Source organism: Camarhynchus parvulus, chromosome 18 (assembly GCF_901933205.1).
Source record: "Camarhynchus parvulus chromosome 18, STF_HiC, whole genome shotgun sequence".
Taxonomy (NCBI): Eukaryota; Metazoa; Chordata; class Aves; order Passeriformes; family Thraupidae; genus Camarhynchus; species Camarhynchus parvulus.
Window position 1 is genome coordinate 7,061,662 of NC_044588.1, and position 12,235 is coordinate 7,073,896.

General features: G+C 57.7%; 1 protein-coding gene across 2 annotated transcripts; it reads right to left on the reverse strand.

Annotated features, from left to right (window-relative positions):
• Positions 1 to 5,389: 5,389 nt before the first annotated feature.
• PIRT (phosphoinositide interacting regulator of transient receptor potential channels) lies at positions 5,390 to 11,914 on the reverse strand. Of its 2 annotated transcripts, none has more exons than XM_030962203.1 (2): positions 11,830 to 11,914; positions 5,390 to 7,522 (listed from the first exon to the last, which is right to left on the reverse strand). In XM_030962203.1, the coding sequence occupies exon 2, from the start codon at positions 7,390 to 7,392 to the stop codon at positions 6,988 to 6,990; it is 405 nt and encodes a 134-aa protein (XP_030818063.1). In that variant the 5' UTR covers positions 7,393 to 7,522; positions 11,830 to 11,914; the 3' UTR covers positions 5,390 to 6,987. The 2 variants fall into 2 exon arrangements, with proteins under 2 accessions (XP_030818063.1, XP_030818064.1); XM_030962204.1 differs by having other exon boundaries at positions 5,390 to 7,411; positions 11,830 to 11,882.
• Between the last annotated feature and the right edge of the window lie 321 nt (positions 11,915 to 12,235).

The window sequence follows — 12,235 nt, forward strand, 5'->3', positions numbered from 1 at the left end:
CTTCCTCCTGCTGTCACCTCCTTTGCCACGAGCAGCTCCAAGCACTGGGGGGCTGCTCCTGATTTCACTGATCTCACGGATTGATTTCACTGACTGATTTCACTGATCTCACGGATTGATTTCACTGACTGATTTCGCTGATTTCACAGGAGAACACCCCCAGGGTGCTGGCAGCAGGGAAGACCCCATCCCTGCAGCAGTGCTCTCCAGCACTCAGACATCTCCAGCTCCCCTAAGCTTTGGTGCTGCTGCTCCCAGCTCAGCCCAAACAGAACCCTCTGAGGTTCCCAGGCTGTGCTGATGCTCAAACAGGGCCCTCTGAGGTTCCCAGGCTGTGCTGATGCTCTGTGCTCCCCAAGCTGCAGAGACCAGGCAGGACCTGACCTTTCTGCCCCTTGGGTAACTGCCAGACCAGCCAGGCACGTTCCAGCCAAACCTGAGATTAACAAAGCCTAATCTCAGAGCCTATGTTCAGGCCTGGTACCTTGTACCCATTTCTGTGTGGTCAGCATTTGTCACCAGGCTCCTGCAGCACATTGGAGCAGGGCCTTGGGGACACAGCTTTCACTTGGATTTGCACTGCTGGTGACACAGCTTTCACTGGGATTTGCACTGGGAAAACATTCCCTGGTGGGAAAAGGCTCCAGGCAGCACTCAGGGTGTGATGGGGGCACGCAGGAGCAGCTGGGTGTGCTCCTCGCTCCTCACACTGAGATTCTGGTGCTGAGGCACAGCCTGGATTTTCCTTTTGCCCTCCCTGTTTGCCCAGAGTGTGTGGCCATGGGTGGTGGCTCGTGCTCCGTGTCCCCAGGGTGTGTGGCCGAGGTTGGCTTGTGTTCCTCATCCCCACGGTGTGTGGCTCGTGCTCCGTGTCCCCCTGAAGCACAAAGCCGTCATGAGAGACCAGCAGCTCTGCAGGACCCTCCCGTCCCAGCAGCATCTGATGGGAAGCGCTGAGGGATTCCACCCCAGCCAGCAGCACCTCCAAAGTGCAGCAAACCCCCTCCCAGAATTAACCCATCTCATCAAACCGTCATTAATCCACCCCAGAGCACTCAAAAACCTACCAGTGCTCCAGAGTCAGCAGCAGGGAGCTGTGCCAGGAGCTCTGCATCCCCCACACCAGCCGAGCATCCCCGAGCTGTGGGTACCTTTCCCCCGAGGCTCCATGGGGTGCCTGGTGCTGTGAGGACCAGCAGGTCCCTCCTTGGGTCTCTTCTGGGGGCTCTCCACCCCCTGCGTGATGCTTTGGGTCCTGCCAGGAGCACCAGACCAAGTTTGTCCCATGGCTCTGGGCGCTCTTCACCCCCGAGTGATGTTTGGCTCCTGCCAGGTGCACAGGACCAATCTCCTTCTGTGGCTGGGGGTGCTCTCCACATTCTGATGATGCTTTGGCTCCTGCCAGGACCAGGCTCCCCCCGTGGCTGGGCTCAGCCGCACTGCAGCTCCCCGAGGGGCACCTCGATGTTGAAGGTGTACCAGAAGACCCAGAAGACGAGGCTGAAGGCCAGCAGCAGGGCCCCCCCGTAAACGAAGAAGTCCCAGAAGCTGAGGGGAGCGAAGATGCCCAGGAGGAGGAAGAGGAGCCCCAGGAAGTCGCAGATGAGCCCCAGCAGGGCGATGGCCGGGCAGTACCCCCGCAGCACCCACCGGGTGCCCATGGTGCCCGGGCAGCCCCTCAGGGCGCGGGGGGGAGCAGCATCCCTGCCCGGCTCCCGGCACCGCTCCCGCTGCCAGGAGGAAGTGCAAATGTCACAACACACCTTGCAGAACAATCGGCAGCCAGCGGCACGATACAGCTTTAACCCTTTCGTGGCCCTGCCCCTGCCCGGCCCCTGGGCAGCACAGCCGGGGGGGTCCGGGAGCCATCCTGGCGCTCTGTGCCCACCCAGGTGTAGCTGCTTCATGTCCAAGTCTGTCCCAAAGGGGCAAATCTGCCCTGCCCCAGCTGTGCTCCTGCCTCCCAACCTCATCCCAAATTTATCCCAATCTTATCCCAACCTTATCCCAACTTTATCTCAGCCTTATCCCAACCTTATTCCAACCTTATCCCAACTTTTTCCCAACCTTCTCCCTCCTGCCTCCCAACCTCATCCCAGCTTTATCCCAACTTTATCCCAGCCTTGTCCCTCCTGCCTCCCAGCCTTATCCCAGCCTTATCCCAACTTCACCGCAACGTTATCCCAGCCTAATCCCAATCTTCTCTCTCCTGCCTCCCAACCTCATCCCAAATTTATCCCAATCTTATCCCAACCTTATCCCAGCCCTATCCCAACCTTATCTCAGCCTTATCCCAACCTTATCCCAACTTTATCCCAACCTTCTCCCTCTTGTCTCCCAACTCTATCCCAACTTTATCCCAGCCTTATCCCAACTTTACCCCTACCTTATCCCAAACTTATCCCAGCCTTATCCCAGCCTTACCCCAACCTTCTCCCTCTGCCACTTCTCCCTCTGCCACTCCCAAACACACACACACAGCCCTGAGCAAACCCTCTGCTCCCCGAGCAGCTCCTTGCCCTGGGCACCAGGAAAAAGCTGTTCCTTCCCCACCTTCCGTGTGCCCAACATCCATGGCAGAAACAGGAAGGGGATTTTAGGGTTTCAAACTCACTGTGGGCACTGGGAGCCCCCTGAAGCGTTTGCTCTCACTGAGGACACGGAAAGCTGCTGGGTTTTGGGGAGGGATGGGCAAGTGCAGCTCGTCCTGCTGGGATCTCACCTGGAGGAGCAGCAGCAGCATTTTGGGGTGCTCTGGCAGCCTGGCTGTGATCCGGGCTCAGGCATGGAGCCAGCCCTGCAGCATCCCAGGGGAATCTGGACCACCAGCCCTCTGCAGCCCAAGGCTGCTTCCAGGAAGTCTGGAAGGTCTCAGGGATGTCAGGAAAGGTCTGGAGGTCTCAGGGGTGTCAGAAGTCTGGAAGGTCTCAGGGATGTGAAGGTGTGATCACAGCCACCAGTGGTCACCTGCTCCCTTCCACACCTCAAGGATTTATCCCAGCAGCTGCACAGACCTGACTGCCCCAAGGGTGAGTGTGCCTGAGATCCTGGAACCGTGGGATGGTTTGGGTTGGAAGGGACTTTAGAGACCATCAATTCCACCTCTGCCATGGCAGGGACACCTCCCACTGTCCCAGGGACACCTTCCCCTGTCCCAGGGACACCTCCCACTGTCCCAGGTGCTCCAGCCCCAGTGCCCAGCCTGGCCTTGGGCACTGCCAGGGATCCAGGGGCAGCTCCAGCTGTGCCAGGGCCTGCCCACCCTGCCAGGGAACAATTCCTGCTTCCCAATATCCCATCCAGCCCTGCTGTCTGGCAGTGGGAGCCATTCCCTGTGTCCCGTCCCCCATCCCTTGGCCAAAGTCCCTCTCCAGCCCTCTTTGAACCACTTTAGGTCCTGGAACTCGGGCAGGATGTGAGATCCTCAGCGAGGGGCCTGCCCCAGGGCTGTGCCCACCTTTGGGCAGGTTTGGTGCTCTGGGAGCCCAGGAATGAGGCAGCTCAGACACCTGGAGCAGGGCGTGCTCCAGCCCAGCCTGCCGGGCGGGTTTGCTGCCCGACCTTTGAGATGCAGGGCAATATTTCCTCTTTCAGCTGCTCTGCAGAGATAATGACTTTGTAATGGATTTCCTGTTCTTTTTGTAGCACGGGGCAAGCTGGCAGACTCATATCCGAGCCCGCTTCAGTGAGACATAATTATGTTTGCTGGAAAACCTGATCTTTTCTCTGAACATGTTTGCCTTTGGTCTGGTCCAAAGCATTGCAGCAGGATCCGGAGGGGCTGCAGTGGGAGCGAAGAGGAACAGCAGGGAGCAGCAAACAGGGGTTTGGAGGTGGATGGGAGCAGCAAGTAGGGTCTGGAGGTGTATGAGAGCAGCAAAGAGGGGTTTGGAAGTGCAGGGGAGCAGCTAACAGGGGTTTGGAGGTGCAGAGGAGCAGCTCAAAGGTGGGAACTCCCCCTGGGCTGGTCCAAGGTCCATCCAGCCCAGCCCTGCCCAGCCATGGCAGGAGGACACAGCAGATGAGCTCTCCTGGGACCTGCTCCTCATGGACTTCTCAGCACCCACCACTGTTAGGTTATGGAGGTTAAATGGCACATTCTTCTCTCTGGTTTCTACTGTCTCTTTTTTTAACCTGTTGTCCATAAAACCATTTAAATCCACGGATACTCCCTGACTGTGCAGCCTCCCACATCCCAGGGAGGTGAAGGTTCACTGGTGCCACGACACAGAGGCAGAAATTCATTTCCCAGCCCTATGGGTTTTGCTGGGCCACAGCAGGGTGTGAATTTCATGTCAGCTCCTTAAGGAACCCTTGTGAGGAGCCCTCAGGCTCCAGCTCACTTCAGGAAAAGGATGCAATTCCCATCCTTGGGAGCTCCAATGCAAAATTCCCTCTGTCCCTGGCAGTGATCTGGCATTTATACCCTGTGCTACCGAGGGGGAGTTCCCACACTGCTCCTGCTCTTCCACCTGCAGTTATCCCCCTGCTGTTAACCTGACTTTCCCTCAGTTATCCCCCACTTGTTAATTTGACTTTCTCTCAGTTATCTCCCACCTGTTAGCCTGACTTTCCCCTCAATTATCTCCCAGCCTTTAATCTGATTTTCTCTCCGTTATTTCCCCCTGTTAATCTGACTTTCCCCTCAGTCATCCCCCTGCTGTTAATCTGAGTTTCCCCTTAGTTATGCCCACCTTTAATCTGATTACCAACCTTATATGAGGGTCTGCAAGCCACAAAAGTCTAAGTAGAATGATAATCAGTTTGTCACAGGGTGGAAAATGGATTTTTGGGGTTTTTAGAATGGGGGTTCAGGGGGGCAAGATGGAGGAATCTGGGGGTGTCCAGCCTTTCTCCTTCTTCTTCTTCTTCTTCTTCTTCTTCTTCTTCTTCTTCTTCTTCTTCTTGACCTCCATCTTCTGCTGTGATGGTGGCACTTTTGGATTGGTTTAGAGTAGAAGCTCAGTGTCTAACACAGGTGATAGGGACTGGGAAGTAATTGTAAACATTGTACAGGTAGTTTTTAGTATAAAAAGATAACACCACCCCAAGGTGGTCAGAGTGCCTCTGACTGTCCTGCTGGACGGACCTTGGCAGGGCAGAAGAAAGAATTTTATTGATAAGATACAATAAACAACCTTGAGACCCAGAACTGAAGAGCTCTGACTCCTTCGAGTGCCAGGCTGGGAAAAGAGCCTTTGTGACACATCTCAGGGTCACAGTGAGCAGCAGAAATCCCGAGACATTCCTTGTCCTGCCCCTGTCCTGGCAGCCCCCCCTGCCCCACCACCCCAGACCCTGTCACCACACCCTCTCCGCCCAGCAGAGATGTGACACCAGAGCAGCTCCCTTGGGAAGCTTTTCCTTTAATGAAACCTCACATTCCTGTTATAAATAAAGTCTGGAATCCAATTCAATTCTTGGTGACGTTCCATCCCACTGACATTTCAGCGAGCGCCTCCTCCTTGGCCAGGGGCAGCAGGAGCTCCCTCTGTGCTTCTGGCAGTCCTGGAGCAGCCCTGTGGCCAGGCAGCCCTGGCTGGGCACAGCTCTGTGCAGCAGGACCCATCTCCAGGCGCCTCCACCGGGGTCTCTCCCTGTGCCCACCCCTGCAGCCAGCTGGCACCTGGGGTGCCCTCCACCTTCTCCTGGCCTCCCACGCTGAATCCTGGTGCCCCCCTGGCTGCAGCTGCCCCAGCAGGAGTTTTGGGGGAGCATCCCTGCCCGTGGCAGCGGCAGGAGCAGGGGCTGGGAGCTGGGCCAGGGCAGGATTGCCAACAGCAGCCGAGCATGGCACGGCACGAGGGGTGGCAGAGGAACAAAGAGCTCTGCTGGTCCTGTGCCAGGCCTGGCACAGCCAAGGGGTGTCTGCACCAGTCAGGAAACAAAGTTCAGGGCCAGGCTGAGCCCGGGGCAAAGGGATTTGTGTGCTCAAACACTCCTAAGTCAGCTGTGCCAGCTGCCAGGATGGGATGTGCCACCTCCAGCTCTGCCCACACGGATCATGGAGAGCATGGAGGGCACAGCCAGGCACACAGCCCTGCTCACAGACTGGCACCAGTGCCAGGGTGAGCCCGAGCTCCCTGCCAGCCAGGCTGGGGACACACAAAGCTCAGCTCTGAGCCCCTTGGGGCGCAGCTTCAGGCAGGGGTGTTGGTGTGCCAGGAATGGGGGAGCTCAGCAGGGCCAGGGGGAGGCTGAGCGTGGGGAGGGAACCAGCCCTGAGCTCCCACAGCCCAGACCATTCCCACACACGCCTCCCTTGCCCCTGCCCTGCCAGGTGCCTGGAGCAGTGGGGTCTGGGGTGTAGGATCTGGGACCCTCTGTAGGATCTGGGACCCTCTGTAAGATCTGGGACCCTCTGCAGGGTCTGGGACCCTCTGCAGGGTTTGTGCCTTTCTGTAGGATCTGAGACACTCTGCAGGATCTGAGACCCTCTGCAGGATCTGTGTCCCTCTGCAGGGTCTGAGACCCTCAGCAGGATTTAGGACCCTCTGCAGGATCTGTGCCCCTTCTGTAGGGTCTGTGTCCCTCTGTAGGGTCTGTGCCCCTCTGCTGTGTCTCCTGCTGCTGTGCAGACCCTCCAGCCTCTCTAGCAATTCAGGGAGCTGGAAGGAATTGTGGCCCCTCTCCCCTCTGCTGGTGGATCCTGCAGAACCTCCTGGGGGATCTGGGTTCCTCTGGGGTTTTGTTTCAGCCCAGGCTCCTCTGGGGCTGTGCTTTACCCGCTTTGTGCTCTTGGGTCTCTCTTTGGACAGGGGGGTGATGCAGAGACCTGGGACCTGCCTTGCTGGGCTCAGCTGGAAATTCCTGCTGCTTTTTCCCTGGGATGACTTGGATGAAGCACAAAGTTCATTTTCACACTGGAGGGAAGCCACTGACGGGGGTGAAATCCTCTGGGGAGTACAAGAAAGTGTTTGTTCTCAAGGCTGATCAACGCGGGCTGGAGGAGGGCAGGGAATCTCCTGGAGCAGCTCCTGGCTGCCCTCAGCGGTTGAAGAAGAAGGACTTGAGGCTCTGCAGGAACTGGGACTTCTGCCTCTGCTTCTGCTTCTTGCGGATGATGGGGATCCACACCAGGCCGCACACCAGGAGCATCAGTCCCAGGGACAGGAAGGCCGGGCCGGACATCTTGTAAACCTTCTTGTGCTTCTTGAGGAAGCAGGCCAGGCTGGTGATGACCACGCCGAAGAGGAAGGTGGCCACTCCCACGGCCACCAGGACCAGGGGTTTGCGGTAAATGTCCCACCTGCTCCTGGGGGTGCTGCCGGTCCACACGGACTCGCTGCGGGAGGAGCTCATGCACAGCGTGCTGCCCGTGCTGCTGGCCATCAGCTCCCTGCCCTGCGGGCACTGCTCGCTGCCATCCGGGCTCCTGGCGGGCACCTCCATGCTGCGGGGAGCAGGACACCTGCAGGGGCACAACAGAAAGCAGAGCAGGGCAAGGGATGGAGGACGGAGGGTGCTGGCCTTTGTCGTCAGCGAGCGCAGCCCAGATGGAGGTGCAGGAGGTTTGGGGTCCCTGCAGGGAAAGGGGAGCATCACAGCCATGAAAGGGTGGAACAGGCAGCGGGATCCTGCAGAAGGATGGGCAGTGCCACCACTGCAGTGCCCAGTGCCCAGCACAGCTCTCCCCAAGCACCACGCTGTCGCAGACATCTTTTATGGAAAATCCTTTTTTAGGGTTTTTCCTCCTGAGAAGCTGAGAGGCCTCAGGAACAAAATGTAAACAATGATTATCTGCTGCTGTGGAATGCAACAGGGCCATCTGTGATTGGTCTCATGTGGTTGTTTCTAATTAATGGCCAATCACAGCACAGCTGGTTCAGACTTTCTGTCCGAGCCACAAACCTTTGTTATCATTCCTTCCTATTTTATTCTTAGCCAGCCTTCTGATGAAATCCTTCCTTCTATTCTTTTAGTATAGTTTTAATATAATATATATCATAAAATAATAAATCAGCCTTCTGAACATGGAGTCAGATGCTCGTCTCTTCCCTCACCCAAGAGCCCCTGTGAACAGGTCACACCACACAGACCTGTAGCCCCCTGGGCTTTGCTCCAGAGCAGGGACCCAAACCCCCTGCAGCCCCTCAGGGCTGGGTGTGCTCTGCTCAGCAGGTGGTGCCAGGCTGGCCGTGCTCCCAGGCGGGCAGGAGGTGACCCCAGAGCCCTGTCCTGGGGCTGCTGATCCATGTGGGAGCAAGTTCCACATCAGAGCAGCCAGGCTGAGGCTGCAGGGCTGGCACAGCTCCAGGGGCTGCAGGAAACCTGCCCAGGGCTGGGCTCAGTGCCCACCTGGGGATGCTGATGGATGGGTGCCAGCCAGCACCTCCCTCCCTCCCTCCTTCACCTGCGTCCCTGCCAGCTCTGTGGTTACTCTGAGGAGAGACAGAGTAAATTTACAGTCATTTTACAGTAATTTTACAATTATTTTACAGTAATTTTACAATTTGGTCCCCCCAGCACAGCCACTGCTGCAGAACTGGTGTATTGACATTTTTGGGGTGTTTGAGGATGTTTCTGCCAGGCTTGGACAAACAAGCACAAAACAAAAGCCAAGAGCAGTGGACAGGATTTGCAACCCTCCTGTCTGGAGTTCTCACTGCTCTCTGTTGAAACAGGAAAACAGGGGCAGGGCAAGGAACACATTTCTGATAGAGAATCCCAGAATCCTTTAGGCTGGAAAAGCCCTCTGAGCCCTCCCAGGCCCAGCTGTCCCACCCTGTCCCCAGCCCAGAGCACTCAGTGCCACCTCCAGGGATTCCCTGGGCACCTCCAGGGATGGGCACTCCAACCCTCCCTGGGCATTTCCAATCCCTGAGCCCCTTTCCATGGGGAAATTCCTGCTGTGCCCACCCTGAGCCCCCCAGCTGCAGCTCTGCAGGGAGGTGCCCAAATCTGAGTAATTCCAGGTGCCCCCATCTGCCTCACTGCTGCCTTCTGCTCCCCCTCTTCCAGCGCACTCCAGTATTCCCTGAGATTTCTTCCTGGCATTTCTTGTCTTTGTCCTCCTAAGGTGCATCACAGAGAGGTTTTATGACCAAGCCACCATCTAATTTTAATCTGGTTTTGTGCTGGGAGGTTTGCTTTGTTCTCTGGAATATTCCCACAGCTCAGCAGCCTGAAACTCCGTGTGCTGTTCCATCCTTCAGAAATCCCATTCCCCGTGTGCTGCCACCCTGATGGTGCATCCAGGGCAGCAGCTCTGCCCCTCTGCGTGCACAGCATTGATGCCAGGCTGCTGCAGGAACCAGAGCTGCCTTTCCGCTCTGCCTTTCCACCGCAGAGGATTTATTCCCCCTTTCATTTCCGGGCAGAACCACCCCTCTCACCACAATTCCCAGCCCCTGCTCGCTTTCCCAGCACTTCCTGGCAGAGCCTGGTTTTCAGCCACCTCTTGCCCACTGCTGGCTGATGAAGGACCTCACTCCCTGCCTGGAGGGAGGATCTGCAGCTCCTGGGAGAGCTAATGCAATTCCAGCTGCTGCTGTGCCCCTGCTCCATCCCCGCTCCATCGCAGATGTGCTCTGCATGCGCTGAGCAGCCTGGCAGGAGAGTGCTATCGGATTTCTCCGGGATTTTTAGCCATTGTTGGAAGCAGGCAAGCAGCAGATGAGGCTTTGCTGTCCTGAAAACGCCTCCAGAGCACGTCTCAGATTTCACATCTGGTATTCTGGAATCCTGGGCAGCTCTCCCTGCCGGGGTCTCTCCTTCCCCTCTCCCTCAGGGAGACCCTCCTGGGCTTCTCCTGCCTTTGCTCTCCCAGTGCTTTGTGTGGTGAGGTTTGGGCTCTGAACTGGGAAATCTTGGGGGGCTCCTTGCTGGGGAAGGAGTTTTGAAGTTTATAATGAATTTTCATTCTCGGGAGGAGGTCAGGCTCTCTGTTCCTGAGTAGATGTAGATTGTTATGGGGATTAAACTGACTAGGAAGGAGGTTTTGACAGTGTCTGTGGTGGTGCTGGGGGTGTTCTTGAGGCTGTCAGATAGAAGCAGAGCCCACCTTGGGGGATCCTGATCCCATCCCTCGGGGAACCCATCTGGGGTCATGGAGGAGAAAACCCTGAGGCCAACCCCAAGTGGGCTCTGCACTCCATGGACGCCCTAATCGCTGCTGGGGAGGAGCAGAGCCCAGCCCAGGCCTGGGAGACCTCGCAGACCATCAGGAGCCATCCGGAGGCCACTGGAAGCCCCAGACTGGTGGCACTTGGAGTGTGGCAGCTCCGTCACCTGCACACAGGTGTGCCCAGGCTCCCCCCAGCTGGCATTGTGCCATAGAGACCCTGCCCCACAGACAGGGACCCCAGGCCCTTCCCGTGGCCCCAGAGCTCTCTGGGGCTCCCAGTGGCCCCTGGATGGCTCCTGATGGTCTGCAAGGATCAGCTCCAGCGCCCTGCAGAGCCTGGGCTGGGAGCCAGAGAGGGGGTTTGTCCTTCAGCAGGAGATGTGCCCAGCCTGACACCCCAACAGACGCCAGACCCTCTCTGGGTCCAGCTGGGAGTAAAACAAAACCCTGGGGAATGGAGGAAAAGATTTCCCTGCTGCTCTGGAGTGTCTCAGTTGGACTCTTGATCTGGTCCTGGTGTTCAGTGCCAGTGCAGAGCCCCCTGGCTCTGTGTGTGCCTGCAGAAGGGTTTGCAGCTCTGGGGGATCTGTATGCCCATGGTCCGGGAGGGGAGGAGGCTGCTGCGCTCAGGGACCTGCACAAACCCAGCAGAAACTTCTTCTGGGGTGTTCGTGCTGGCCAAATTTCATCAGGAGCGGCTCTCAGTCAGTTCCAGCGAGAGAGAGGAACATTCAGGGACCCAGCCGGCCCGGGGTGCCCAGGAAACCCAGGAAGGTGAAGGTGGAGATGAAGATGAAGGTGAAGGTGAAGGTGAAGATGAAGGTAAGGTGAAGGTGAAGGTGAAGGTGAAGGTGAAGGTGAAGGTGAAGATGAAGGTGAAGGTGAAGGTGAAGATGAAGGTGAAGGTGAAGATAAAGGTGAAGGTGAAGATGAAGGTGAAGGTGAAGATAAAGGTGAAGATGAAGGTGAAGGTGAAGGTGAAGGTGAAGGTGAAGGTGAAGGTGAAGGTGAAGATAAAGGTGAAGATGAAGATGAAGGTGAAGATGAAGGTGAAGGTGAAGGTGAAGATGAAGGTGAAGGTGAAGATGAAGCCCCTGTGCAGAGCAGCCCCACAGCCCCCTCTGCCTGGGCCAGTGCCCGTGGGGAGGTGCTGGGGTTTGCACCCAAACCCCCAGAGGGAAACAGCTCCAAAGCCCCAGGGACTGAGTGCCACTCCCCACGCTGTGCCCGTGCTGTCCCTGCTGTCCCCGGGGCTGGTGGCACTGGCAGTCCCTGAGCAGGCACTGAGTGACCCCAGCACTGCCAGCTCTGAGCAGCCCCAGCCTTGTGCTGCTGTGGGCTCTCTGGGCTCGGTTAGGAGGGCACAGGGAGGCTGTGGGTGCCGGGCTGGTGCTGCAGCCCCGTTCCTGTCCCCGTGCCCCTGCTCACCTCAGCCAGGAGCGGGCTGGCAGCGGCTCCATGGGCAACTGTCCCTGCAGAGTGCCTGGTGCTGCCCGGAGACCCTGCGGAGTGTCAGAGCATTTCACCTCCCCTACAAACCCCACAAACCCTCTGGGAGGGAGCCAGAGGCACAGTCCCCTCGCTGGTGGAGTGCAGCTGGGCTGGGCTGGTGCCTGCTTCCCTCAGGAGCAGCTGGGCTGGCCCAGAGCACCTCAGGGACCAAGGAGCACCTGCTGAGCCTTTGTGGGGCTCAGGAGGGGATGATCCCACCTCGCCCTGCTGGACCCCATCCCTCTCCACCCTGGGGCACCCCTGGTACTCACGTGGGGAGCAGGGAGGGATGGCTGCAGCAGGAGGGCCCTTGTCCACGGGCAGGCTCACGCCAAGCCCCACATCCCTCTGGGTGGTGTCTGCTGGGCTCTGCTGACTCTAATAAACAATGGAGCATCCCAGCTCCGATGATCTCACCAGGCCATCAGGACTGGCTTTAACCCCTTGTGTTCCTGCCCTGGCTACGGGCTGGGAGGGCTGCAGGGGAGGCTGGGGTGGGAGGCAGGGCAGGGCCTGGAGATGGAGCCCAGAGCTGGGGCTTGGTGCTGATCCAGCCTTGGATCATCAGCAAGTTCCTGAAACATCTCTGAAGTGCAATTTCTGCCCTCTCAGAGCAAGGAATCGTAGCCAGAGACTGCAAAGTGCTTTGAAGCTCATCAGAGGCATTAGAGGGATGCA